We start from the raw sequence: 27,549 nt of genomic DNA, 5'->3' as shown, positions 1-27,549 counted from the left end.
GTGAAATGTTGGCTAACAGTTGTTCATATTTCAGCAGGTCTTTGCCATGGAGCCGGTGTAGTCACTGTTGACTTCCTTCGTGGAGCAGCGGGAGAGAGTGTGACCTTCACAACATCTGTAAAACCGGCAGCTGAACCATTTCTGGCACTGACTTGGAGCTTCAACGGTACCACCAATGTAATAACCTCCACCAGTGCAGACGTAGTGGGACAAGGCTATGAGAACAGGATCACTCTGGATAAAGCTACTGGGTCTCTGGTGCTGAGAAATCTGACAGAGAAAGACAGCGGAGAATATGAATTAATCATCATCCCTCAGGGAGCAGGGCAGCTTCAAGGAACCGCTAAGCTGGAGGTGCTGAGTAAGTATGATTTATGAATCTGACACCCCTTTTGATGTTTTTAATGTCTTTGGAATGAGAAATCTGCTATCCTTTGCTAAATGTCTTTTTTTTAAAAAAAAAAAAAATACATTGAATAGTGTTTAATTGAATGTATTATCACATTACTTAGGAATGTTGTCATTATTGTTGTCTCTCTTATTATCTTTTTTGTTTTTCTTGTGCACAGCCAAAGTGTCGCGACCCACCATAGCCTGCCCCACAGAGAATTTAATAGAAGGTAAAACCTCTGTGAAGCTAACCTGTGATGCTGACGGCTCCCCATCTACCAGAGTGTGGATGAAAGACGGTATACCTCTGGTTTCTGGGGACAGATTCAGCTTCCATGATGGCAACAGAGTGCTGTCCATCAACCCTGTCAACCGTACAGACACTGGAGAGTTCCTTTGTAACGTCAGCAATGATTTCAGTTTTGAAACAGCCAAATGCAGCCTTAAGGTCTATTGTAAGTACTTTGAATTGTACTAAAATATACCACGGCATGTTTTTTTTTTTTTTTTTTTTTTTTTTTTTTTTTTTTGTAGAGTATTAGCTTATAATTGCTCATGCCCTTATAATAAAGTTTCTTTCTTCAGGGTCATCATCATTAATATTTTTTCAATGATCTCATTCCTCTTGTTCTTCTTCCTCATCTGATCAGACGGACCTGACAGACCAACAATCGTTCAGACGCCAGTGGGAGCAGAACTTGAGGAGAGTGTCACCCTCAGCTGCTCTGCTGATTCACTACCAAGGGCAACTTTCTTCTGGAAGTTCAGACACATGAAGTTTTACGGGCCTTTTCACTATATCCGTGAGATGGAAGAGAAACACCAGGGGATGTACACCTGCACTGCCCGTAATGCTATCACTGGTCTGGAAGCCTCTGAGATGCACATACTGCGTGGTATTTGAGCTCTCTTTCTCTCTTCCATATGTCTTTTATCTGTTTGTAGTGATGTGTGTAAACAGAGAAGACAGAGTAATGTTTTTTTCTTCTGATTCAGACTCCTGTACTACCATCAGTGTTTCAATGTCCATGATGGTTTGCACTGTCCTGACCTCGGTGGGACTCATTTTGGTCTAAAGACTGCATTTTGTCTCTCTCTTTTATGTTCACACAAAATAATCTTGTGAATGATAGATGACAAACCAGAGGTCCTTTGCATTTCCTTTTGTCCCTGCAGTATCTTTACCATGTTCTTCGTTAATATACAGCTGTAACATGCATGACTTTGTTTATTTGTGTTTAATGACAAATAGCTATGTCACTGTGTGTTTTTATTTTCTATTGAAACAAATAAAGTTTCCCTAATTGCTACAATGGCATCTCTCAATAAAGAGAACAAGTACAATTAGTGCCCACAGTGACTGTGGTCTCATAGTTATTAACAGATTCAGCTTTAATAAATCAATCTTGACACTACTTGACCTTTCAGGTGTTGTATAATAGACCTGACATGCTTTGTTCTTGTGTCATTCAACCTTCACAAGTATGATAAAGTGTTTAATGCTCTTTAACACTGACTGAAGCCTGATAACATCTTATCATATTGTCCGTATAATAAAGTTTTATTAAAACTCTGTGTGACATTCTGTAGTTTGTTAATGAACACCATCATGTACCTCGCATGTCTATTTTTGCATCCCACAAAGGTGCACCCATGTCCTGCCACAAAGCATAAACCATTGAAGTCTACTTTCATTTCTAAGCGGACTTCACAGCAGTCTGTTACCCAAAACTGTTTGACATGAATTAGGGCTGAACAATTAATTGAAATCGCAATATGACCAAGTTCAATATCCAAATCACAGGAGCTGCAATTTTTTATATAAGGGTAAAATGTGTCACAACAGACCATTAATGAAACATTGTGGTGCTACACCGATGCCTCGGGCTACGAATCATATTCTCTAGATGTAAAGGAGCATTCTTGTGTGTTACAAGCCCTGACAAAAATTACATCATCATTTTTATTAAAATTTTTTGTCAGTGAAAATGAAATGCAAAAATGACCATTCCAACTGAAATTGTGACTCATATCTTAATTGCAGTATCTGCCAAAATAATTGCAATATGATTTTCTTTTTGCATATGGTTCAGCCCCAACATGAATAGTTATTACATATGTATTAACAGCAAATGGGGGACACAAACCAAGTTCAAAGTTAATCACTGTTCAGAGGCAGAGAACAACAACGCCGTTCAAGGCCATCCTATTAGCAGATTATAAATTAAAATGGGCGTAGGCATTAATGACCTATTTAATCCTGTTTGAATATGTGGCATTCAAACAGGAACATTTGGATTCCTTTGGAAGTTAAACATAATGTGATTACATCCACTTCTGTTGTTCCTATTGAGAGCTATGTTTTAACATCAACTGTTTTCTAGGGACTATTTTTATGATCAAATTAGTTCCAATGACAACTGCTCACAATTATGTTTTAGGGAAATTGCTTCAAGAAAGGCAGTCTAACCCTAACCCTGATGTCGAGTCAAGTCTCCACTGCTTTGAGAATCACAATTTATATTCCGTTGACCTCTAATGTACTGGAGAAGTAACCAAATCTGCATCTGCAAGCACAGATATAAAGTGAAGGATTCAAGACAGTTGACCATATTACAGGCTATCTCAGCAATTTCATGGGAATTAATCAACTAATGTAGGTAAAACCACTGATATTGAAATTGAATAAAACCCTCAAACTTCATCCATCATAATACAATAGAGTCTACAACCATGCTAGCTGCTCTGTGAGACTGTTATTAGGTAGCAGTGTATGTTATCAAAGCGGCTCATATGAAGGCTTTATATATAGCATATTGACATGCGTCATTAGTTCATGTAGATTCTCCACAATTCCACTGTTCAATTCATTTCACAGAAACCATAAGTACAAAAGTGTAATTTATATTCCTTTAGCCCATAAGGGTCCACTGATCGAAAGAATCAAAAGGGTTTTTTCATAAACTTGTAAAATAAAAAGGTCCACTACAGATTGTCCTGTCACTTTGCCATCTGTGCTATGACTGTTGACTGACTGATTGAAGTTGCTGATCTGCTGCTGATCTTAAGCCACTAGACAGAAAAGGTAAACCCTGTGATATAGCTTTGGCTTGAGCCTCCGGGAAGGCCTATAGGGTAGCGATTTTTGGTCCCATCCACTATAAATCAAAATGTGTTAATTCACCTGCCACTTTCTAAATAAACAGTCCGCGTAATGAAGTCCTAACCAATGAGTGAGATGGGTGGCCTTTTTTCTGCCTACTTTCTTCTCACAATCAACAATCGTATAATGAGCAACAATCAAAGGTAAAGTTCAGAATAAAGAAATCCTTGTTCTTTATTGAGTTTAAGAGCTAATCTGCTTTATCAGGACTGTGTGGGTGTGGTTTGAATAGATTGGATTGACAGTTGTCCAGCAACATGAACAAACAACCCAATAACTGTGATCAGATTTGATTAAACTGTTGCTGAATCCAAACTTCTGCATGGAAAAACATGGTATTTCTTTTTTCCCCATTACAAACCGGAGTGAAGAGCACAGACAAAAACACATACAGACATCTCTTATGCAAAAAACAAAACAAAATGATTTTATATTTGGCAAAATAAAATTGTGTGATCATGCCGGATCCTATTGCTCATAGAGAAAAGATGATTACCTTGAACATTAGCAGGATTATATATACAGCTCACTGTCATCAGAATATGTTATTTTTAAGAACTATCAGTTAGTTCATATTAATATTTATATATGTATATATATATATATACATATATATATATACATACAGTATATCCGGCATGATCACACAAAAACAAATCCAAGAGTTGCAGCAATGTGTCCTTTGTTTCACCCTCTTTGATATGTATGAATCTATTTATTATGTGAGTATGGACTGTATGTGTTACATCCAGTTCTGTAATGACACCATTCAGGAGACCCAGCTTCTACAATATAGAACATATTGTCCATTAAGACTAAGACAGTTATTAGATACATGTGGCTTAAGGATGATTTGTCTTTTTTTCTGATACTGAACTGAGATTTGTTCTCATCTCATTCTGCAACACCTGTAGGTTATTTCAACATGTAGCTTTAACTGGGACAATTTGCAATGTGACTATTACTTTCTTATCAAATTATAACTATAATAAAGTTTTATTTAAACTTTATACCAGATCTTTTTATGTGTTAATAAGCAGCATGATGTACCTGAAACGCCACCCAGACACTTACACTGCTGCGTGTCCCTGCTCAGTCATGCCACGTGTCAAAGAGACCATTCTCTGATTTTCCTCCAGTGGTAAAGCTAATTTTCTTACAGCCAACATAATTAAAACACTATAGAAACATAACTGTGACGTAGCTGTGGTTGAGTTTATCACAGTGGTGTTTTGGGCAGTTGACATCTTCAGTTCTCATGGAGTTAGTCTTAAAGTCATAAAGAAGTTAATAGAAGAACTTTCAGTTAATTTCCCAAAATGTGCTTTTCAGAACATCCAGATGGATGAATAATTGTTTTGTGTGTGAAAAACTCTCAAATTTGTCACTGTCACTGATAAAACATATACCCACAACACCAGCACATCGTGTACAGCATGTAGTTTTTATCACTTTATCAGCAGTGCCCTGGGTTATAAATTAATCATATCAGTGTAACACGGAGTACCGTCTACGCTGCAACACTGAGGGAGTTAACACTTGAAGGCATGAGAAAATGTCAGAGTGCAGAACTACCAGATTTCATTCTGTCAAGTCTACTCTGAACATCCAGTCATGGCAAACCTATTGGACTGACTATTGATTTATTTGAATAAACATAACTGTTATTCAAGATATTAATTTTACTATTCTTACAATCATGTCCTTGTAGTGTTACGTTTTTAATGATACATGACACTATAATTAAAAAAATAAAAAGCAAGGGAAAGAATTCATAGTCTTTATGAAAGACACAATGTTGCTTTATTTGTTTTTAGTGTGAGACACACTTAGCTTTTAGGTTTTGTAAATAAGGAATTTATGGTAAGATTGATGAAAATTTTGCATCCAATTTGGACTGATTGTCAGAACTAACTGCTGCTCAGTAAAGCCCAGAGACTGTCACAATAACAACAAAGCTGATACATATTGCCAAGCATAAAAATTATAAGTTAAAGTTGAGCTAATAATACCAAGACAATATGCCGCAGCTTACTGTATGTGCGTAGATAAAAAGTAGTATATGAAATAATAAATCGAAACACTGAGCGTGTTCAGAGTTTAGCTGTGCATTGACCAGTTTTTCGTGTTATACAAGACTGAAACAGTGAAAATGTGGCTATGTTACCATAGAGTCAACATATTTTGATGCTCAAGGAACAATGCTCATGCAGACACATATTTTTGCTTATTTTCCACTTCACTCAAGTCAATAATGAGCACAAACACAAGTATTATTTCTCCTTTTTTCTGTTGTAAGCGATTTTTATAAGCTGCTGCTTTGATCAACAATTTCCACTGGGGTTTGTTGTTGACTGATGAGTGTGCCCTTAGTTTGCCAATTCCCCTGATTTATAACAGCAAATCAGATAATAATAACAACACCCACCCAGCTCACACCATTTGTATGGCTCGTTCTCATTGGTTTTCACTGCTATCATGGATATCAGTGTCCAGAGCAAGGCACCACAAAGGAAGTAAAGGTTTTAACAGGTGAAGAAGTCCATGGTCCCTCCCCCCTCCCCCCAAACACGCATATTTACAACACCTCCTCTCAGAAAACACTTTGTATGTGCCTGGAGGCTGCAGCAGATATGGAAACATATGTGAAACTGCTGATCATCCTGGGAGCTATCTCAGGTGAGCTTTTACCAATAAATATTGTAATGCATTCGCCTGTCTTACTTTTCATTATTATCTTTTGAAACTTCAGAAATGGCATGAGAACACACTCTGGTTTTTTTTCTAAAAATTCTAAATCTTAATAGTTTAGTGATTATTTTTGTGAACAATTTGAAAATGGTTCTCCGATATATAAATGAATCTTGATAATCTCCGTTTTGTGAGTGACTTTCAGGAGAGCTAATGGCCTTTGTTGTTACTTGTTAATATGAGATCTGAGATCCACAGATAAAGTGTTTTTGTGTATGTATATAATGTGTTCTACGGTTTTTATATGCACTCAGTATAGCAATGAAGAAGCAGCACTTATCACAGTCAGATATTCTTGCACGGAAGTTTATGAGACTGCATTTGATTTAATATTTTGTGTCTAGTGTTTCAAATATATTTTTAATAGTTTACATTCTCCCAGTGATCCACTTTGCATAGTCATCTAAGTTTCAACCAAATCTATTCCAAACTTGCTGTACTTGTCTCCTCCAGGTGTAAGCCATGGAGCTGGTGTGCTCCCAGACACTCTTGTTGCAGCTGTTGGAGAGACGGTGATGTTCACCACAACTGTGCTTCCACAAGAAACACCAATCCTGGTTGTCACCTGGAGTTTTTTAGATATCAGTGGTATTAGTTTTAATATAATAACCTCATCTAGTGTAAACATATCTGCACCAGGATATATGGACAGGATCACCCTCTTCAGATCTACGGGATCTCTGGAGCTCAGAAATCTGACCCTCAATGACAGTGGAGAATACAGACTCACCATTATACCAGCTGCCAGCTCACAGCAGAAGGGAAGCTGCAGACTTGTGGTGCATGGTATGTCGATGCACCGTTGTTACATTGAAAAACAAACTGAAAACTCACTTCTGCCTCCAATGAGCATAATCGTTAGATCATGGGTCATTTCAAGCAAAAACCTTCAGTGGAGTCAGTGGAAACTAAGCTAAAAGTAACAGACACACAGTATAAGACCATGGAAACACAGTATAAAACCATTTAATAAGGCCATAGTATAAGACCAGCAAAATTTAAAATAATGCTGTAGGTGCAACTTTCCAGCAGCCTTCCTCTTATGCAATATTGTTATCAGTTCAATAAAACCTGACTCACCTGTTCACCATGGGTGTGTACGATTAGGATATTCTCTCATCCTGAAAATGTGGAAAGTAATTTTATTACTGTTAGTTGTGTTTGACACAGAATGAGTGAGAAGAAATTCATTTGCTGTACTGAACATAATACATTGTTTTTAGGGGTTGTTCTGCTACAGAAAAGGAGTAGAGAAGTCAAAGCAATATTTGTGCAATCTTTTTTCCCCTGTGTAAGACTCTAAACTCTTCAACCCACAGCCCCAGTGTCCAATGTAACAGTAACTGCCAACAGCACAGACTTGGTGGAGTTCAGCAGCTCCATCAGTCTGTCCTGCTCCTCTTCTGGATCCTCCCTCTCTTTCCTCTGGCTGAACGGCAGCTCTGAGGTTACAGCCAGTGGCAGAGTTCAGCTCACTGATGGAAACACCACTCTCACTATAGTCAATGTGACCCGCTATGACCAGGGACCATTCAGGTGTCGTGTGTTCAGTCCTGTCAATAATGGTACCAGTGATCCATTAAACCTCTCCATCAGCTGTAAGTTACTAATTTTCTGTACACGGTCAGTTGTTTCATGCTACTTCAAATCCCAGAGCTTTTAAGTTTCACACTAATATCAATTTCTTCATAATTTCAAATGGTAGCAGCTTTGTCTAAAAATATTTGATTGTGCTTTTTGTTGCTTTGTTTTTCCTGGTACTGACCCATTTTTTTGATTTACAAAACCATTATGAGCCTTCACATTGAACTATTGTATGTCATTTATACCTTTTTTTTCTCAAGTAAGTAACTAATATTTTCATTGGTGACTCTCTTGTTTTGTGTTTTTGCTCCATGTGCTACACATTGCAGATGGCCCAGAAAATATCAATTTAACACTGTCTCCATCACAAGAATACTATGTGGAAGGGTCAAACATCAGCCTGTCCTGCTCAGCTGTCTCCAGACCTGCTGCCCTGTATTACTGGTTTCTGAATGGAGACCTGCTGTCTGATACTGGACCAGAGCTCAGACTAATGAACATTCAGATAAGTCAGAGTGGAAACTACAGCTGTCAGGCATTTAACAACAAAACCCTGAGACCTCAAACAGCTCAGCTCTCAGCTCTAACTGTACTGGGTAAGTTGAAATTAAGAGGTTTTTAAGGTAGTGACACATTCAGTAAGATGGTATTTCAGTTTATAACTATAAACTATAACTAGTGGCAGTTGGATTTAGGAAGTACTTATCATTCTATAAATATTATTTAAAAAAATAGGACCAAGAAAACATGGCAGAATTGAGGTCAATGCTTTTAGAAGAAAATAAGAAAAAGAAAATAAACAACTATAATTACTGCATCATGATTGTGTGCCTCCGCCAAACAGTAAAGTTTCGGGAAATCTAATGAGTTATGGTGTTGAATAATGGCCATAAAAGTTGAAGAGGTTGACTGTTGACCTTTTGGATATAAAATGTCATAACATCAAGTTTATCCTATAAGACATTTGTGTGAAATTTTGTAAATTATCAAGTCTTGAAAAATGTGTTTTGTGAGGTCACAGTGACCTTGACCTTTGACCTTTGACTTTTGACCACCAAAATCTAATCAGTTCATCCTTGAGTCTAAGTGAATGTTCGTTGAAAAAATTCCCTCAAGGTGTTCCTGAGATATTGCGTTCACGAGAATGGGACGGACATGAGCTCACAGTGATGTGGTATCCAAGCGGCAGCCATTACAAAAGGAAAAAAAGATAACGCTCTCCTACAGTTTCTTGCGGCACCACATCAATGACATCCGCCGTCGCATACTTACGTAGCCTATAAGTGCATTCAGATTCTCTTTTCCTGAGTCCTTATGAATTCACCTTCACATCTTCCCTCATGACGTTTTCTGAGGAAATTCGTTATGAAAGGAAATTTTTTTGAAATTTGAACTGCAGCCCAAGTGAACGTTCGTGCCAAATTTGTGCTAAATTCCTGAGATATCACGTTCACAAGAATGGGATAGACGTACGATTGGAAAAGACAACTTGAAAACATAATGGCTGTGGTTACAGATTGTTGCCGGTGCACAGGCATAATTAAATAAAACTGCTTTGAGTTTTGCATTTTAACTCTTTAAAAACTGATTTTCCCCTCACATTTTCCCTTGAATGACTTTAAGTTTGCAAAAATAATTTTCCCATATTATAATAAATAAAGCTCATTATGTACTATCTGCTAAGACCTACACTTTATTGAATCAATTAACCTAAGTGAAGCATGTTATGAATTAATAGATTTTTTATTTTTAAATTTATTTTTTATAAAATACAAATTTCTAAAGGTCTTGTGCATCACTTTATTATTTCCCCCCACCATATAGTCTAACATCTTTGGAGACTTTGGAAGCTCTTTGAGAATAACACATTACAATAATGTTTATAATACAACAATGTACATTTTCCACCAGCAGGTAGTGTAAGGAGGTTGTTTGAGGGCACCTGTGGTGACTAATCAAGCTAGATTTTGCATAGTACTGTTTTATTTTTATTTTACCTCCTCGATGTGCTTTATGAACATTGAGATGCAAGTAATTACAAGAAATTATTGTTTTGTGACTTCACCTACAGAAAATCATTTGGTTTTGTATACTGGTATTTTTTCTAGATGATATATGTATACTTGAAGATATCTTGGCAAAATCTTTGCCATTATGGCAGTGTGCAACAGTTATTTTCATGCAGACTAATTTTTATGTAACATCAATCAACAACCCTAATTTTATTCATTATATAACAAGTCACTATTGTCCATTGTGGATCTTTATGGTTAGAAATGTTTTCATTACCTAAAATATACAAAACGATAATCAATATTTTTCTATCCCACAGCACCAGTGTCCAATATAACAGTAACTGCCAGCACTACAGACTTAGTGGAGTTCAGCTCCGTCAGTCTGTCCTGCTCCTCCTCTGGATCCTCCCTTTCTTTCCTCTGGCTGAACGGCAGCTCTGAGGTTACAGAAAGTGACAGAGTTCAACTCACTGATGGAAACACCACTCTCATTATAGTCAGTGTGACCCGCTATGACCAGGGACCATTCAGGTGTCATGTGTTCAGTCCTGTCAGTGACGGCACCAGTGACCCTGTAAACATCCTCATCATCTGTGAGTTACAAACCGACATCTTTGTCGTATTCATTCAAATCCCAGGCAATTTAAAATTTCCAGCTTCGTTTGTCTGAGTAACTTTTTGTTATAGCCCTGGTTGCTTTGTTTCTACTGATGCTGAATAAGTGATCACATGAAGCATTTTTTGCATTTTACTGATATGAAGCAGCTGTCCTTTTGTTGTTGTTTTCTCCCCTGTTTTTCTGCTGACCGTATCTCTTTTTATTTCTTGCCGCAGTTGGCCCAGAAAACATTAACCTGACACTGTCTCCATCACAAGAATACTATGACGAAGGGTCAGACATCAGTCTGATGTGCTCAGCTGTCTCCAGACCTGCTGCTCTGATTCAGTGGTTTCTGAATGGAGACCTGCTGTCTGATACTGGACCAGAGCTCAGACTAATGAACATTCAGATGAGTCAGAGTGGAAACTACAGCTGTCAGGCCTTTAACAACATAACTATGAGAAATGAAACATCTCAAACTGCAGCTTTAACTGTAATGAAATGTAAGAGTGTATGACTACTTGTTGCGAAAAGGCTAAAATAAGTATTACCTTGCACTTACTTAGGTTTCGATTGTTCTCCATGTGTCTTTAAAGGAGATTGCAGGGGGTACTCATAAAATAAATAAATAAAAATAAAATGCTTACGATAATGCACATGTTAAACATTGTTTATAGTGTCCTAATATTGTTTTTTCTACCCATAGCAAATATCTCCAATGTGGTGGTAACTCCCAACACCACAGACTTGGTGGAATTCAACAGCTCCGTCAGTCTGTCCTGCTCCTCCTCTGGGTCTTTCCCCTCTTTCCTCTGGCTGAACGGCAGCTCTGAGGTTACAGCCAGTGGCAGAGTTCAACTCACTGATGGCGGCGCCACCCTTACTATAATTAATGTGGCCCGCTATGACCAGGGACCATTCAGTTGCCACGTGTTCAATAATTTCAGTAATTACACCAGTGATCCAGTGAAACTCTCCATCAGCTGTGAGTTACTACCCTACAGCACATGCTCAATTGTGTTCTCACAGTATCTGTATTCAAATGTAGACCTTTAAATTTGCAGGTTGATTCATAATTATTATCAGCATCATGACAGGGGTGGTTTTGTCTAAATTACATTTTATTGTGCAGCCTGCTGTTTCATTGTTGCAGCATTGGCTGGTACTGATAGCTGTATTTAGTTTAATGATGCAGCTCTGCATTTCAATGACATACTTAACAGTAACGATCCCTTCACACTGAGTGAAGCTCAAAGCAAAATGCAGCTTTCCTTGCTACTCTTCTCTTATGGATGGCCATACTGTTTTCTGTCTTTTCCCCAGTTGGTCCAGAAAATACTAATCTGAAGCTGTTTCCATCACAACAACACTATGAAGAAGGATCAAACATCAGTTTGAGGTGCTCAGCTGTCTCCAGACCTGCTGCTCTGTATTACTGGTTTCTGAATGGAGACAAACTTTCTGAATCTGGACCAGAGCTCAGACTTATGAACCTTCAGGAGAGTCAGAGTGGGAATTACAGCTGTCAGGCCTTTAACAACAAAACTATGATAAATGAAACATCTCACCCTTCAGTTGTGTTTATACTATGTGAGTTAATTAATAATAGTTTAACTAGTGAAGTTGATGTTTTGCTAACCTCTTTTTACTTCCTCATTTCAATCCCTAAACATAAAGAAATCATATTATATTCTTTGGTCACTGTAAATAGCTGAATTTTATCTGTGGTCCTGTCAATACTTTTGGATATTTAAAAAAAGATATGCCTTAAATAAAACTAGTCATCTTTGCTATCATTGACAATTTACCAAATGAACATTGTTGTGTTTTTCCCCCACAGCTCCAGTCTCCAGTGTGGTGGTGACTTCAAACACCACAGTCTTTTTGGAGTTCAGCAGCTCCGTCAGTCTGTCCTGCTTCACCTCTGGATCCTCCCTCTCTTTTCTCTGGCTGAACGGCAGCTCTGACGTTACAGCCAGTGACAGAGTTCAGCTCACTGATGGAAACTCCACCCTCACTATAGTCAATGTGACCCGCTATGACCAGGGACCATTCAGGTGCAACGTGTCGAATGGCGTCAGCAATGGAATCAGCCAGTCAGTGAATCTTGTCATCCAATGTGAGTGTATGGCAACCGGGCTTGTGCCAAAAAAAATCATCCTTGAGTTAAAATGATAGTCACAGACTCCAAACATATCCCACAGACCCACAGCACAACTATGGTTCTACTGCTCAATCCCAAGGCCCATCCTAAACTCTGAACCCTTGACACCTCACAAACTTTAATCGGCATCACCTGCATTCTCCGATTAAGTGCTTGTGTTTTGAGGGTGCACAGGCGCCAAATGCTGTATTAGGAAGTGGAATCATGTTTCCTGGGCACGGGTATTTTGGCCAGTGGTACACAAGACTTATTTTTATTGTAATTTGGTAAAATTAAGCGGTTGAATAAGCTTTTTTTATTTAAATATGGAAATATATGCAAATTACATTAACAAAATGGTGGACCTTAAGGTTACAAACATAGAGCCAAACTACAGGAACTTCATACAATCTGATTCTTTGGTTGTGTTACAGATGGACCTGACAACATGAGCATCAAAGGACCCAATTCTGTACATGTTGGAGATTTGACAATGCTCTACTGCTACACTATGTCTGTTCCATCAGCGAAGTTCACCTGGCTCTTTAAAGGGAAGCCAACTAATGGTCATGAGGCTGTGTATGTCATTAAATCAAGCCAAAACTCTGACAGTGGCACGTACACCTGCACTGCTGAGAACATTGTCACAGGGCAGAGTCAAACAGCACACCATGAGTTAACTGTCATAGGTATGTGACAAAAAGAGAAAAACTGACACAAAAAACAAATACATGGCATTTACTGTATATTTTAGAATGTGTTTTGAGTGAGTTTTTTTGCTCCTTGTTTCTTTTTAGATTTCTCAGACTGTGACTGCTCAGCTGCTGTTGGAAGAGCTACTATCATAACAGCTGGATGTTGTGTCCTTATTGCAGCAGTGAATGTAATAATTGTGTACTGTCTGATAAGGAAGAAAAGGTAAGCATAAGGCTGGTTAGGATTGCACAGGCCTAATCTAGCCATTTTTAACCTCATTGTACTGTTTCATCCTAAATTGTTCAATCAAACAATTCTTCATGATAATTAAGTAATTACTGAAATTGATGGTTAACACAAAAACTACAGCCTTAGAAATTACTGCCACATTTGAGCATTGCCCTGTTTTTATTTCTCAGAGCCAACAGCATTTATGCAGCACATAGAAAAGGTCAGTATTCATCTTATCGTCTGAGTTCTTGTTTTAGACTCTCAGACTTGTAGCTGAATCATAAAAATGATGTAATGAATAAATGAAACAAAGCTTTGTTCTAACTCATTAGAAAAATTAAGTGTAAAGGAGTGCCATTCAGATGTGTATAAGATCACAGGACCAGTGAATAACGACTTGTATGCTCTTCCTTTGAAGGTGAGTTTGAGCTTTTTTTGTCGACACACTATTGATCAAAACACTCATCTTTCTAATCACGAGTAAACTTTTCCTCTTGCAGCAGAAAAAATGAGAAAACACATGAGAAGATTTCCACATGTTCCTAGATCAACAGTCTTAAAGAAAAACATCAGTGTTATTGTTTTTTTTTTTCTTCAATTTATTTATTGAACCCAACCATTTTCTGCCTCCTTTACATTACAGCTCACTGTGCTGAGTTTAATGTTAGTTGCACTGTAATGTGGTAACTTTTATGTCACGTGATAATTACTAATGGTTTTGCAAGAATTCATTCAAATTTAATACTTATGTATATGTAATATATTAAAAAAGCTGTAAATAACATAATACAGTAATGAAAAGGAAAATGTATTTTATTGTACAAGACATATAAATATATATTCAATAAACATTTTTAAGACTGACCATCTGGATACCCAATATCTTCTGTATCAAGAAAGAAAGAAAGATGTTTCTATTGCTGGTTAAAGATTTATCAGTACAAAAGACAAGCTGTTGCTATCACTTGTGCCACAATCTAAGATGCTTACTCTTTTCAGGTGAAAAGAGTAAGCACCCGAAATTGGGATTGTATCATTCACTACTGTTTGGTCAGTTTCACCTCAGTGCAGTTCATCCCAAGAACATGCCTAATCTCTGCAGAAGCAGCACTGCACAGACTTCACTTGCTGTGTTCTCAGGAATAACACTGACAGTCTATTTCTTTACATTAAGTATGACAATATAAATCGATAATGGCATTAGATGAAAAGTGGACAGATCACCCAAGTTATTATAATCCATCCTGAGCGGGACAATGTATTTCGGTGCAAAATTTAGTGGTAACTCAGCTCATAGCTGTTGAGACATTTCACTCAAACTCCTCCAAATGTCAACCTCATTGTGGTGTTAGAGGAAAAGTCCGGAGATCACCAAAGTCATCAGGATGTATGGTCTATGAATGTCTGTTCAAAGGTTTGTGCAAATCCATCAACATATTGAGATATTTCCAAGTTAATAAGTTAACATTTTTACCTGCTGGCGGAGCTACAAGAAAGTAAATAGGATTCATCTTCTAAGGGCAGCAAATAGGCCTATCTGTACAAAATGTCAATCCATCCAGTATGTCAACATATCCACTAGAGACTAGCATGGCTAAAAATAGGGTTGAATGTGCATCTCTTTTAGTAAACTAGGTTAACCACTCTCAGCTCTGGGCTGTTTGACTGTTTGTGCGCTGAGTTATTTTTTCCATTCAAGTGATTAAAGCCTCATCTTATCTCATTTTACAAGGCAGGTGTCAAGATGTTAGATCAGTATCAAACAATCCACAACCAGCTTGGTTAGACATGCAGCATGACCACCAACCGTACAGCAGAGTTTGTAGTTTTATGATGCTAGACTCCTTAACAGCATCATAAAAGTTTTTATTTCATAGAAAGTTACTCATGTAATCTTATCTTTAAAGATCATATGGTAATCAGAGGTGCGAACAGATAGATATGCCATTTTGATGTGAAAGTTTATCTTTTTTTACCACTTTGCTGAGCATTGTAAACAAAACAACAATCTGGATCTCAGCTGCATCTTATTGATGACCCAAATTTGTTCATATTCTCTCTTTTGCCCTTTTGATGCTTTTTAACCAATAGTGATCATCAGAATTATCATATGTTGAGTTGATCTTTTAAATTTCAGTGACTCTGGTCCAGCAAAAAGGGTTGATTCTGTAAATGTTTACATGTCAGATGGGTTTGAGACAGATGTGGCAACAGATGTGAAAACGAGTGTTTGAATGTGTTTATTGGTGAACTGTCCTTTTCTGCCCAGTTAATGCTGGAAAAAGGCTAAAGCCAGGTCTTACACTGTCAGGCCAACCAATTTTATAAGCACAACATTAAACATAAAGAATAATTACTGTAATTTAGCTTATCTCTTTCCTTTCTTCTCAAATGCCTAAATGGAGGGGTATTAGTTCCTTCTATCAAAACAATTACTTTAAAAAAACTGTGGTATTTACTCTATTATTTGCTAAATTAACAGAGAAACATCTTGTTAATCTAATTTGTGCTATGACAATACATACTGTATGCTATGTGAAAGTTTAATTGCAAGTTTAGAAATGTATGTAAAATAAAAAGAAGCACAGCACAATCAGCCCTGTTACTAATTTTAACTGAACTCCATAGAACATTGTTTCAGCATTGTCATAATTTATGTTCGTGATAAATATTTTATGACACCTGTTGTGTAGAAATAATTGGACTTTGTCAGTTTTTTATTACTGAGAGTATGTTGTTATGAATTTGACCATTCATCAGATGTGTACATGTGTATTGCGCCATTTTGGCAGAACACAGTGGAAGTTATGAAGTCATCTGTGGTAGTTACTAACTTGCTGTGAGGTCATCTTATCATCTTTTTATTATTATTAGGCCATTACTCTTACACAGTTCAATAATTCATCTAAAGGTTCGGGCAGACCAGGCCAAGGACAGGGTAATTCACATTTTTGACAGGGCTGTTGGTAAATTCATAGTGTGACTTCAACAAACAAAATAGTCAGTCTGTACAAAAAAATTATTTTTGCACCCCTACAATCAAGTGTGTGGGGTAATTAATAAACAAAAATATTTAAAACTTAGCTCCAGCACACTGTCAACAAAAAAGGTCCATCTAAGTGAACCTCCAATAACCTACAGTATAAATGTTTAAAGATTGTAATAGACAATGCCAATAAACTATCTAAAGTAATTGTGACAGTGTAAAAAAAACACACCAACAGACTATTAAAGAAATGGAAAAAAAATAACTCCATAAAGACATTATTTTACAATTTAAACTACATTTGGACACAACACTCAAAAACAATGTTGTCTGGTTCGGTTCATGTCAGTCAGGTGATGTAATTCATTATTAAAGACCAATATTAAGGTCTTTCTCAGATAAAAAAACAGTGGCTTTTATCAGCTGTAAAATATTAACTCATTTAACAACTAACAGATAAAGCTTGGCAGTAGCTACACTCTGTAGAGGTCACAGGTCAACCTAGTTGAACGATCAAAGAAGTTGAGACTTTTTGAATGGCATTTTATCTTTTCATCAAAATCAAACACACACACAAAATCAAGCTTTTTTTTTGCCAAAGACATAAATTCAGACAATTAAAAGTCTAAAGTGAACTTAAAAAAACTTCTTATATCATGTTATAAAACTGAGTTTAAAGCACATTGAGTTTAGGCCTGCCCTATGAAATGTGCTATATAAATAAAACTGAGTTGACTTGACTTATATCATATATTATCTTTCTTTTTTGGCAGGATATTTTTTCTAGTTTTTTAAGTTTATAGATATTTTAATCTTTGAAAATAGGTGAAAAATAATCAAACATTTACACAACCTGATTAATCCAGTATTTACTGTCTCAGTCTATCTCTTTACTGGCCATCTCTGTGTGCCTTCATGAGAGCATGCATCTCCTGTACATGGGAGAAGTGTGCCTTCAAGGATTTCTGGTTGAAAGGTTTGAAATAAAAATAAAGAAAGAACTGAAAAGTACTGGACTGGACTTGTAGGTTTTTAGGCTTTATTTTTACCTTAAGGTACAGACAGATAGAACACTGTCAATAACTAGAACAAAACAAGCAGGAAGGGGAGCAAAACGTAAAGACTGTGATCATGAATCAATAATAAAAATTGATTAATATATGAATAGTTCATCTTAAATGTGTTGTCAGATTTATTGAACATCAAGATCTGATCATAAACACTCTGTACTGTTTATCAATTCTGATGGAGTTCTTATGATCATACTGATCACAAAAGACTTATTTTGTAGCTGTGATGTTTGTATAAAAGAAAAGCCTTGCAGCAAAACTCGTCACAACACCGGATTTCTCAGCCCAGATGAGTCTTGAAAAACAGCATAAGAAAAGTAAACTGTGGAACCATGGTGGGGAAGAGACGATTGAGCAGGAAGGGGAGGGGAAAAGAGAAAGAGCGTCAATGAGTAATACTCTACCCTCACGTGGTGATTGGGGCAGTGTTGGCACCATTTCGGATTTGAATACGGACAACAAAAAACATAATGGCGTCAGTGAACCACCCCTGGCTCTGTGTACAGATCTCCCCCTGTTCATCACGCCGGTCTCCAGGAACCCTCGTCCTCTTACATAATGTTTGCATGAAAAAATACCTGGTACCTGAGGTAAGTCCGACAGCGTGAGAGTTTAAGAGTTTACTCTGTCAGCGATCCCATTTGATTGGGAAGATGACTCACTTGTATGGTAAAAGCATCGAATAAAAAACAACGAATTGATTGGAACTGAAACAGTGATTGTTTGGGAGGAGCGTTACTCAGCACAAATTTGAGACGCCGAATATATTTGATTGAATTTTTGTTGTAGCTGATAGAAGTGATGTTTTTGTTGAATGAGATCAGTGGTGAGGTAACACAGGCTTTGAAGTGCTTTTGTCAACGCAGCAGAAAACCCAGTGCTCAAAGTTCCCACACAATGTGTGACATTGAAGTTGCAAGTATAATTTTGTCCTTTTTTAAAACCTTAATCTGATTGGACAGTGGCAATCCAATCAACAAGCAAAGGACTCTGCTTTGTGATTGGGCTGGGTACTACTAAATTAACTATTTCAATGAGGTAGTATTTGCCACTAAACAGTGCCATCTAGAATTAGGCAGAGGGTGAAATGGGCTCTCATTTTCATTGGCAACAGTAAATACCACTTAAACCACAACCAAGTAACATAAGTGTAACAGACTCTGCTGTGTTTGCTATGTGTTATGCTTTTTGAGGTGTGTCCTGTAAAGTGTTGGCTGTTTTGTGCCTCTGTTCTATTGCATGTCTGATCAGATAATTCCTCATTAAGGTGGGAGAATAATCAATTTACTGACTTTGTTTTGTTATACTGTATTGTTTGACTGGTTTTGCATTGCACACTGGGATTTGTTTACTTTGTTTTCTCTTGTTAATGGCAAAACGGTGACATTTCCAGTTGAGAGGGAGACTTATAACAGTCCCTACCGTGTTTGCTATGTGTTATGCTTTTTGAAGTGTGTCCCCTGGGAATTACCATAGGCCTGCCATGAAGTGTCTCATGTGGAGTACAGAAAGAGTGTGGCTAGTGTTCATTGTACTCTGTCTCCATGTCCCATTTGTTATTTTGATGTTAACTACACAGTTAGGCGAACCCAAGACGCTCGGTTACATAAGGTTTAACATAGCCTGGTTCATGCTGAGAAATTTGGGAATATAGGGGTGGACCAATCTGGTAGAAAGATCATATGATAATCTTTTTTGCAGTAACCACAATCCACGGTCTGCATTCTGTTGTGATTTGTGTCTTTCCCCCGCTTTGACACTTTCCGATGTTTGTCTGCTTGCCACCATTGTAGACCCACAATGCTGTTTACAAATTGTGTCACAGCTAATATGACTTGTTGCTTAGTTCATATGGAGTATTCATTTGGACAGCGCTGTTATTAATTCCTGAGATGCAATATGTAAGTGTTTTAATTAGAAGGTTCAGTCGCTGCTAACCTGCTAGCTCTGGCTCGCTCTGCCTTGATTGTCCTGCCTGCAGCAGGTTTATTGCTCTGCTCTGGTGGAGAACTGCTACATTAGCTGCTACGCCAAAGTCACCAAGACTCCAGAGCAGAACAAGGACTTCTGTCTCCAGCAGCAGTTAGCAGGCTAGCTGTTTAACAGTTAACAGAGGGCTGGTTAACAGTAACTCAACTTTTAGATTTGAAAATATCTCTCTCTCAAATTAAATCGAAGGCAACTGGACTTGTATTTGTCTGTGGAAGACGTTTCGCCTCTTATCCAAGCGGCTTCATCAGTTCATCATGTATTGGTCTCTCTAGTCCGCACTAGTCTGACCAAGAAAATGGAGAAGGACCCAGGTATTTAACCTCTTGTGGGTGGGTCCACCAAAGTACCTGTGAAAGTACTGGTTTCACCTGACCATTGTTGTGGTCTCATGTGGACGACCGTCGTTAGGGGTCAGGTGACCCTGTTGTTGTCCCCTGTGAACGAAGAGAGAGATAACTATGACCTGGACGAATGAGAACATTCACAGACATTTGAAAATATAGCAGCTTTTAATGACAAGATCTGTACGATTCATCTGAAAAGTAGGTCATGTGCCAAAGTAAGATCATCCATGATATAAGAGTCAGATCGCCCACCCCTATGTGAACAAATGTTTGTTAAGTAAGCAGCAGACTTCTTAAGAACAGACTCTGTTATTAGCTGTAGCTACTGTTAAATGCCACCTTTGTTGGTTGTTCTCAGACTAGTAAATGTGTTAGTCAGTTTTTATACTTTTGCACTTCGAGTATTAAATGGGTTTTAAATGGATGACTGATTAATCTTTTGTTCTTTTCATGGACAGAATTGTTTGACTTAAAGTCCTTCTTTCACTTGAAGGGAAACTCTTTCCAGGATTCCTGTACCTGCAGTTGGAGCTGTGTGAGGCCACCTCCTCTGAAACTAATCAGAGCTTCCTGCATAACTTGCACCTGACTAAGTTAATAATGATAAGTGAAATGAATTTCAAGTAAAAAACTTACTCAATACTATATTGTGAACAGCTACCTAAAATGTCCTGGTTTTCCCTGCAATGGAAATGTTAATTTTATTTAGTATAATCATGTGTTCCCTAGGGATGCCAAAACCCACCTCATGCCAGTAGCACACCTTTTGGTCCTCCACAACCAGCAAGAAATGGTAACTCATGGGCATTACTACACCCCACACCTGTATGGCTCAGATTAGTTGAAAGGATTTAGAACTCGTAAAGTGATGTTCACAAATAATTCCAAATGTAGTTGTAAATCAGCTTTTGTAAACCTGTCAAATAAATCTGCATGCAAAATTTAAGTTTGTACGTTTGAAGATGTGTAGAGGACATTTGTATTTGTTAAAAAAAAGACAATGTGGTTAAAATTTGTGATCAAATGACATTAGTGGTGAGGTATCATAAAGACACTGAAAGAAGTGCTTTCCAATGTCTGTGTTCAGATAAAATGCATAAAACTAAAGCAATCCATTCTGGCAGATCACTATACATCACACTATAAAAACGGATTAATTGAGAAGTCCTCATTCATACCTCCTGGAGATAAACTTTTAGGATAAAAGAAAAAATCCAAATTGCCTCCCTCTTCCTCCACTTAAAAGTACCTTGGAGAGGTATAGTCATGGGATTACTGTTCAGAGTTTCAGTCTGTTGACATACTCTAACAACCCTTTCCCTTATATTTCTTCCTTTTTAAAAAGTTACCATAAATTGATCTTTAAACGTATCTTGTAGGGGTGGGTCATTTCGAAGGATATGCCAATGTTTTAAAATTATGTCTTTTGATGTTCTTAGTTTTAGGGGTGAAAGTAGTGCAGTAAATGAGATTTGGCTTGGATTTGGAGGACTTTTTAACTTGAAGATAAGCCTCTCAGTTTTTTGAATCCACTTTGTTTTCAGCAGATACTAGCCAATCTTTTTTGTAATTCCTTTACAGGACATCATCTTTTTTTAGTTAACCACCGTCCCCCGCCTTTCGCATCAGCATTGTGTATTAAATTCACACACAAATATTAACATTAACGTTTAAAACTTTCTCTTAGTCTCTCTCTCTCTGTCCAGGTGACAAAGAAGCTCGCTGGTGCTGCTTCTGACATGGCTGCCTGGCTTACAAATGTTGGTATCGAGTACGGGCTAGGTGCTTATCAGTGTCCTCACCTTCTCAGAGGGCTCTGAGGGCCTGTCCAGGATGGCGACCAGATTGATGATGATGGCTTAGCGGTCCCAGCTGGAGGAGAATTGCAGGATTTTCGGCCTGACTGATGCCAAGGTGATCCAGAGGATCTCCTGGGAGGAGTGGAGGCTCTACTGTCGGAGGAGGACACATGGGGCAGAGGAGATGGCCCTTCTCATCCAGGACCGCCACATCACCCTGTGGACGTCCTGTTGCTGGATTCTCTCAGCATCCAGGACATATGGAGTACACAGAGGCGCCACCTCAGCTGCATTCAGGACCCACCAGGTGTGCAGCTGTACACAGAGACTGGTAAGCTGACAAAGGGCGGGGTCAGCCTGCCGGTTTTCCTCCTCCTCTTCCTCCAGACGATGAACAGCCTTGCCCCTCATCCAGTGTTGTCGGTCCTCCCCTCACTGTGTACCCATGACCAGAGCCTACAGGAAGAGGAAGGCAGCCGAATCTGCTGTTGCAGGGTGGGGGCCACTGCCTGGAGGCAAAACCCGCTGGCAGCCAACATCATACACCTGCAGCAAGTGTGGCAAATCCAAAAGGATTGACACTGACCACACTCACATTGCAGACGTGTCACACTGTGTGACTGTTGGCGGAAAGGCTGTGGAGGAGTGGAGGGAGGAGATGAAGACATGATCGGACGACAACTTTTTCTATCTTCATTTATAATTTTTGATTTAAATTATTTATTATTATATTTTAGTTGTTGTATTTTGGAGTAGTGCTTGCTTCACCTGATGTCTCATGATGATCTCAGTCCAGTGTTCCCCCTCTTTTATCTCTGTGTTTGGTCTCCACAAGCTCCTTGGGGAAATATCTGTCTCTTTAACTGCTAAATGCTTCATTATGTTCACCAGCTGCTCTCTGACTATCTGTCTGCTGTTTGCTGGTGAGGAGGTAGTGGACAGTGGCTTTTTACAGCTGAAAACAGCTTCCTGCTACAGCCGAAAAAGTATATATATATACTATTATATTGTTTTCTACTCTATTATTGTTCAAGCTGACATGTCATACTGAGTGGGTGGAGATTCAACTGTCAGAGGACAGGGGAGGAGATTGCATAGGGGAGTTTACAAAAGCACTGGGTGTGTACAACCGAGATCCCTTTGTGAAATACCATGCTGCCACACCAGTAAGTTGCTGTAAACTACTGCCCTTTGTTTGATATTATTTATTGTTTATTTATTTCAAATTGTTTACCTTTAATGAATCTTAATTTATGACTTTATTTGACCTAAAAATTGTTAGTAAGGCAAATCAATCCATTCATTCATCCATCCATTCATCCTTCCACCAGTTCCTTGCTGAATTTCCTGAACAAAAGAAACGGTTATATGGCTCTTTGATCCATGTGTTTAATGTGCACAACAATCAGTGTCCAGTTATGTTAAAGAACATAGTCTCTTTACGGTCTTTTTGCAATTGTATTTGTTGCAACTATCCTGACCAAAAATTTGCCACCCAGCTGGGTCTGGAAGAAGACCTTGCTTTTCTTGATGTCACCCGTTCATCATTAGCTGGTCAATGGGATCTGTGCCACATATAGACTCCACCAGTCCCATTAATCTACACTACAACCTGTGATATGGCTTGACCTAGACTACACATACAAACAACCATAAATACACAGACCTAATAGATGTCTACTACAATACAGTATTATGTTATGTTATGTTATATCATTGTCTCTTTGAAAATGTTTCTAAATAAAAGAATAGTCATTCCACAATCTACACTTTATATGAAAGCTTTATTAATATTGAGTCATTTTGCATTATCTGACGTGACATGTATGAGGGCAATAACATGTAATTTCACACTTTTATGCCTTACTGTACTATGACATTTTGTGGATTATTATTAGTTTTTTTTTACGTTTTATGTCTTACTATATTATGACATTTTTATACCTTAATGTACTATGACATTTTTATGCCTTATTATACTAAGATGTTCTTATGACATTTTTATGCCTTACTTTACTCTGATGTTTTAATGACTTAATATACCAAAACATTTTAATGCATTATTATGCAATGACGTTTTAAGACATTTTTATGCCTTAATATACTATAACATTTTTTGACATAAATGTCTAGTCCTTTTTATACCTTACTGTACTATTAAATTTTTATGCCTTATTATGGAACGTTTTTTGACATTTTTATATCTTACTGGACCATGAATTTATTTTGATATTCTATGCCTTACTATACTATGACGTTTTAATGACATGCTATACTGTGACATTTTTATGCCTTACTATACTGTGATATTTTTTCCCCCTATTATACTATGGCTTTTTATGAAATTTTATACCTTACTATACTGACGTTTTTTGACGTTTTTATGCCTTACTATACTATGTTTTTTGACGTTTTTACGCCTTACTATAGTATGACGTTTTTTGACATTTGATGCCCTACTATACTATGATGTTTTTGTGACATTTTATGCCTTACTATACTATCATGTTTTAATGCCTTACTATACTATGACATGTTCTAAAATTTTCATGCCTTACTGTCCTATGACGTTTTTATGACATTTTATACCTTACAATACTATGATGTTTTTATTCTTTACTATACTATGACGTTTGTATAACATTTTATGACTTGCTATACTAGGACTTTTTTATACCTTACTATTATATGATGTTTATATGACATTTTATACCTTACAATACTATGACGTTTTTATCACATTTTATGCCTTACTATACTATGACTTTTTATGCCTTACTATACTATGTTTTTATCACATTTTATGCCTTACTATACTATGACGTTTTTATGCCATAGTATAATATGATGTTTTTTGACGTTTTCATGCCTTGCTATACTATGACATTTTTATGACATTTTATGACTTACTATACAGTGAATTTTTATGCCTCACTATACTAGGAGGTTTTTTTAACATTTTCATACCTTACTATACTATGATGTTTTCATGCCTTACTATAATGTGATGTTTTTATGATATTTTATCCCTCACCATACAATGGCGTTTTTATGACATTTTATGACTTACTATACTATGACTTTTTTATGCCTTACTATACTATGTCGTTTTTTGACGTTTTTATGCCTCACTATACTTGACATTTTTATCACATTTTAAGCCTTACTATACCATGACTTTTTTATGCCTTACTATACTATGACATTTTTATCACATTTTATGCCTTACTATACTATGTCGTTTTTTGACGTTTTTATGCCTCACTATACTTGACATTTTTATCACATTTTAAGCCTTACTATACCAGACTTTTTTATGCCTTACTATACTATGACATTTTTATCACATTTTATGCCTTACTATTCTGTGACGCTTTTTAACGTTTTCATGCTTTACTATACTATGATGTTTTTATCGCTTTTTATGCCTTACTATACTATGACGTTTTTATCACGTTTTATGCCTTACTATACTGTGACTTTTTTATGCCTTGCTATACTATGACGTATTCAAGCGTTAGTATAATATGATGTTTTCTTGACGTTTTTATGCCTCACTATTCTATGATGTTTTTATGACATTTTATGCCTTACTATACTATGACTTTTTATGCCTTACTATACTATGTTTTTATCACATTTTATGCCTTACTATACTATGACGTTTTTATGCCATAGTATAATATGATGTTTTTTGACGTTTTCATGCCTTGCTATACTATGACATTTTTATGACATTTTATGACTTACTATACAGTGAATTTTTATGCCTCACTATACTAGGAGGTTTTTTTAACATTTTCATACCTTACTATACTATGATGTTTTCATGCCTTACTATAATGTGATGTTTTTATGATATTTTATCCCTCACCATACAATGGCGTTTTTATGACATTTTATGACTTACTATACTATGACTTTTTTATGCCTTACTATACTATGTCGTTTTTTGACGTTTTTATGCCTCACTATACTTGACATTTTTATCACATTTTAAGCCTTACTATACCATGACTTTTTTATGCCTTACTATACTATGACATTTTTATCACATTTTATGCCTTACTATTCTGTGACGCTTTTTAACGTTTTCATGCTTTACTATACTATGATGTTTTTATCGCATTTTATGCCTTACTATACTATGACGTTTTTATCACGTTTTATGCCTTACTATACTGTGACTTTTTTATGCCTTGCTATACTATGACGTATTCAAGCGTTAGTATAATATGATGTTTTCTTGACGTTTTTATGCCTCACTATTCTATGATGTTTTTATGACATTTTATGACTTACTATACTGTCTTTTTTGACGTTTTTATGCCTTACTATACTATGACATTTTAATGCCTTACTATAGCCTTCCTATACGATGACTTTTTAATGCCTTANTTTTTTTTTCAAAGTATATTTTTTGGGCTTTTTATGCCTTTATTTGATAGCACAGTGGAGAGACAGGAAATGGGGAGGCAGATAGAGGGGCAATGACATGCAGTAAAGGGCCGTCTGATGCGGGACTCGAACCGGGGCCAACTGCGGCGAGGACTGTAGCCTCTACATTTTATGACTTACTATACTATGACTTTTTTATGCCTTAATATACTATGTTGTTTTTTGACGTTTTCATGCCTTACTATACTATGATGTTTTTATCACATTTTATGTCTTACTATACTATGACGTATTCAAGCGTTAGTATAATATGATGTTTTCTTGACGTTTTTATGCCTTACTATACTATGACTTTTTATGCCTTACTATACTATGACGTTTTTATGACTTTTTATGCCTTACTATACTATGATGTTTTTATGACATTTTATGACTTACTACACTTTTTTTTGACATTTTTATGCCTTACTGTACTTTGACGTTTTAATGCCTTGCTATAGCCTTACTATACGATGACTTTTTAATGCCTTACTATAATGTGACGTTTTTATGATTTTTTTATCCCTCACTATACTATGACATTTTTTTTTTTTGTTTTTTTTTTTAAGTATATTTTTTGGGCTTTTATGCCTTTATTTGATAACACAGAAGAGAGACAGGAAATGAGGAGGCAGAGAGAGGGGCAATGACATGCAGTAAAGGGCCGTTTGATGCAGGACTCGAACCGGGGCCAACTACAGCGAGGACTGTAGCCTCTACATTTTATGACTTACTATACTATGACTTTTTTATGCCTTAATATACTATGTTGTTTTTTGACGTTTAAATGCCTTACTATACTATGATGTTTTTGTGATATTTTATGTCTTACTATACTATGACCTTTTTATGCCTTCCTGCACTTTGACGCTTTTATGCCTTACTATACTAAGACATTTATATGCTGTGTTATAAAATGTTTTAATGAAATTTTATGAAATGTTATGTTATATTGTATTATGTATTATTATGTTATATAAGTGTCTCTTTGAAAATATTTCTAATTAAAAGAATAGTCATTCTACAATGTACACTTTGTTTGAAAGCTTTATTGATATTGAGTCATTTTGATTTATCTGACATGTAACATGTATGAGGGCAAAAACATATAAGCAACACTTACTAACAGAATAGCTGCCTTGCTACACTATGACATTTTTGATGGCTCAATATACTATGACATTTGTATGCCTTATTATGCAATGAGGTTTTGTGTCATTTTGGTGACTTTTGTTTGACATTTTTATACCTGACTATACTGTGACGTTTTTATGACATTTTATGCTGCGGCATTTTAATGCCTTACTATACTAAGACGGTTTTTGAAGTTTTTATGCCTTACTATGC

At 36.8% G+C, this 27,549-nt stretch overlaps 1 protein-coding gene across 1 annotated transcript; it reads left to right on the top strand.

Moving 5' to 3' along the window:
- Positions 1-6,186: 6,186 nt before the first annotated feature.
- On the top strand, positions 6,187-22,435 carry LOC111236048 (carcinoembryonic antigen-related cell adhesion molecule 5-like). The gene is made up of 11 exons (XM_022764652.1): positions 6,187-6,232; positions 6,758-7,090; positions 7,624-7,840; positions 10,435-10,496; positions 10,738-11,007; positions 11,211-11,489; positions 11,828-12,094; positions 12,345-12,623; positions 13,082-13,336; positions 13,445-13,565; positions 22,219-22,435. Exons 1-11 carry the CDS (start codon positions 6,187-6,189, stop codon positions 22,433-22,435), a joined length of 2,346 nt encoding a protein of 781 aa, XP_022620373.1.
- Positions 22,436-27,549: the final 5,114 nt, after the last annotated feature.

This window comes from Seriola dumerili, unplaced genomic scaffold, assembly GCF_002260705.1.
Source record: "Seriola dumerili isolate Sdu_G_001 unplaced genomic scaffold, Sdu_1.0 BDQW01000551.1, whole genome shotgun sequence".
Lineage (NCBI taxonomy): Eukaryota > Metazoa > Chordata > Actinopteri > Carangiformes > Carangidae > Seriola > Seriola dumerili.
The sequence above is the reverse complement of the archived record's forward strand: the minus strand, read 5'-3'. Positions and strand labels throughout refer to the sequence as shown.

Excerpts from the sequence above, each read along its gene's own strand:
- LOC111236048 (XM_022764652.1), top strand. The coding sequence starts at position 6,187 with ATGGAAACATATGTGAAACTGCTGATCATCCTGGGAGCTATCTCAG. Across the intron at positions 6,233-6,757 it reads CATCCTGGGAGCTATCTCAG|GTGTAAGCCATGGAGCTGGT; the intron begins GTGAGCTTTTAC and ends TGTCTCCTCCAG. Across the intron at positions 12,095-12,344 it reads TTCAGTTGTGTTTATACTAT|CTCCAGTCTCCAGTGTGGTG; the intron begins GTGAGTTAATTA and ends TTTCCCCCACAG.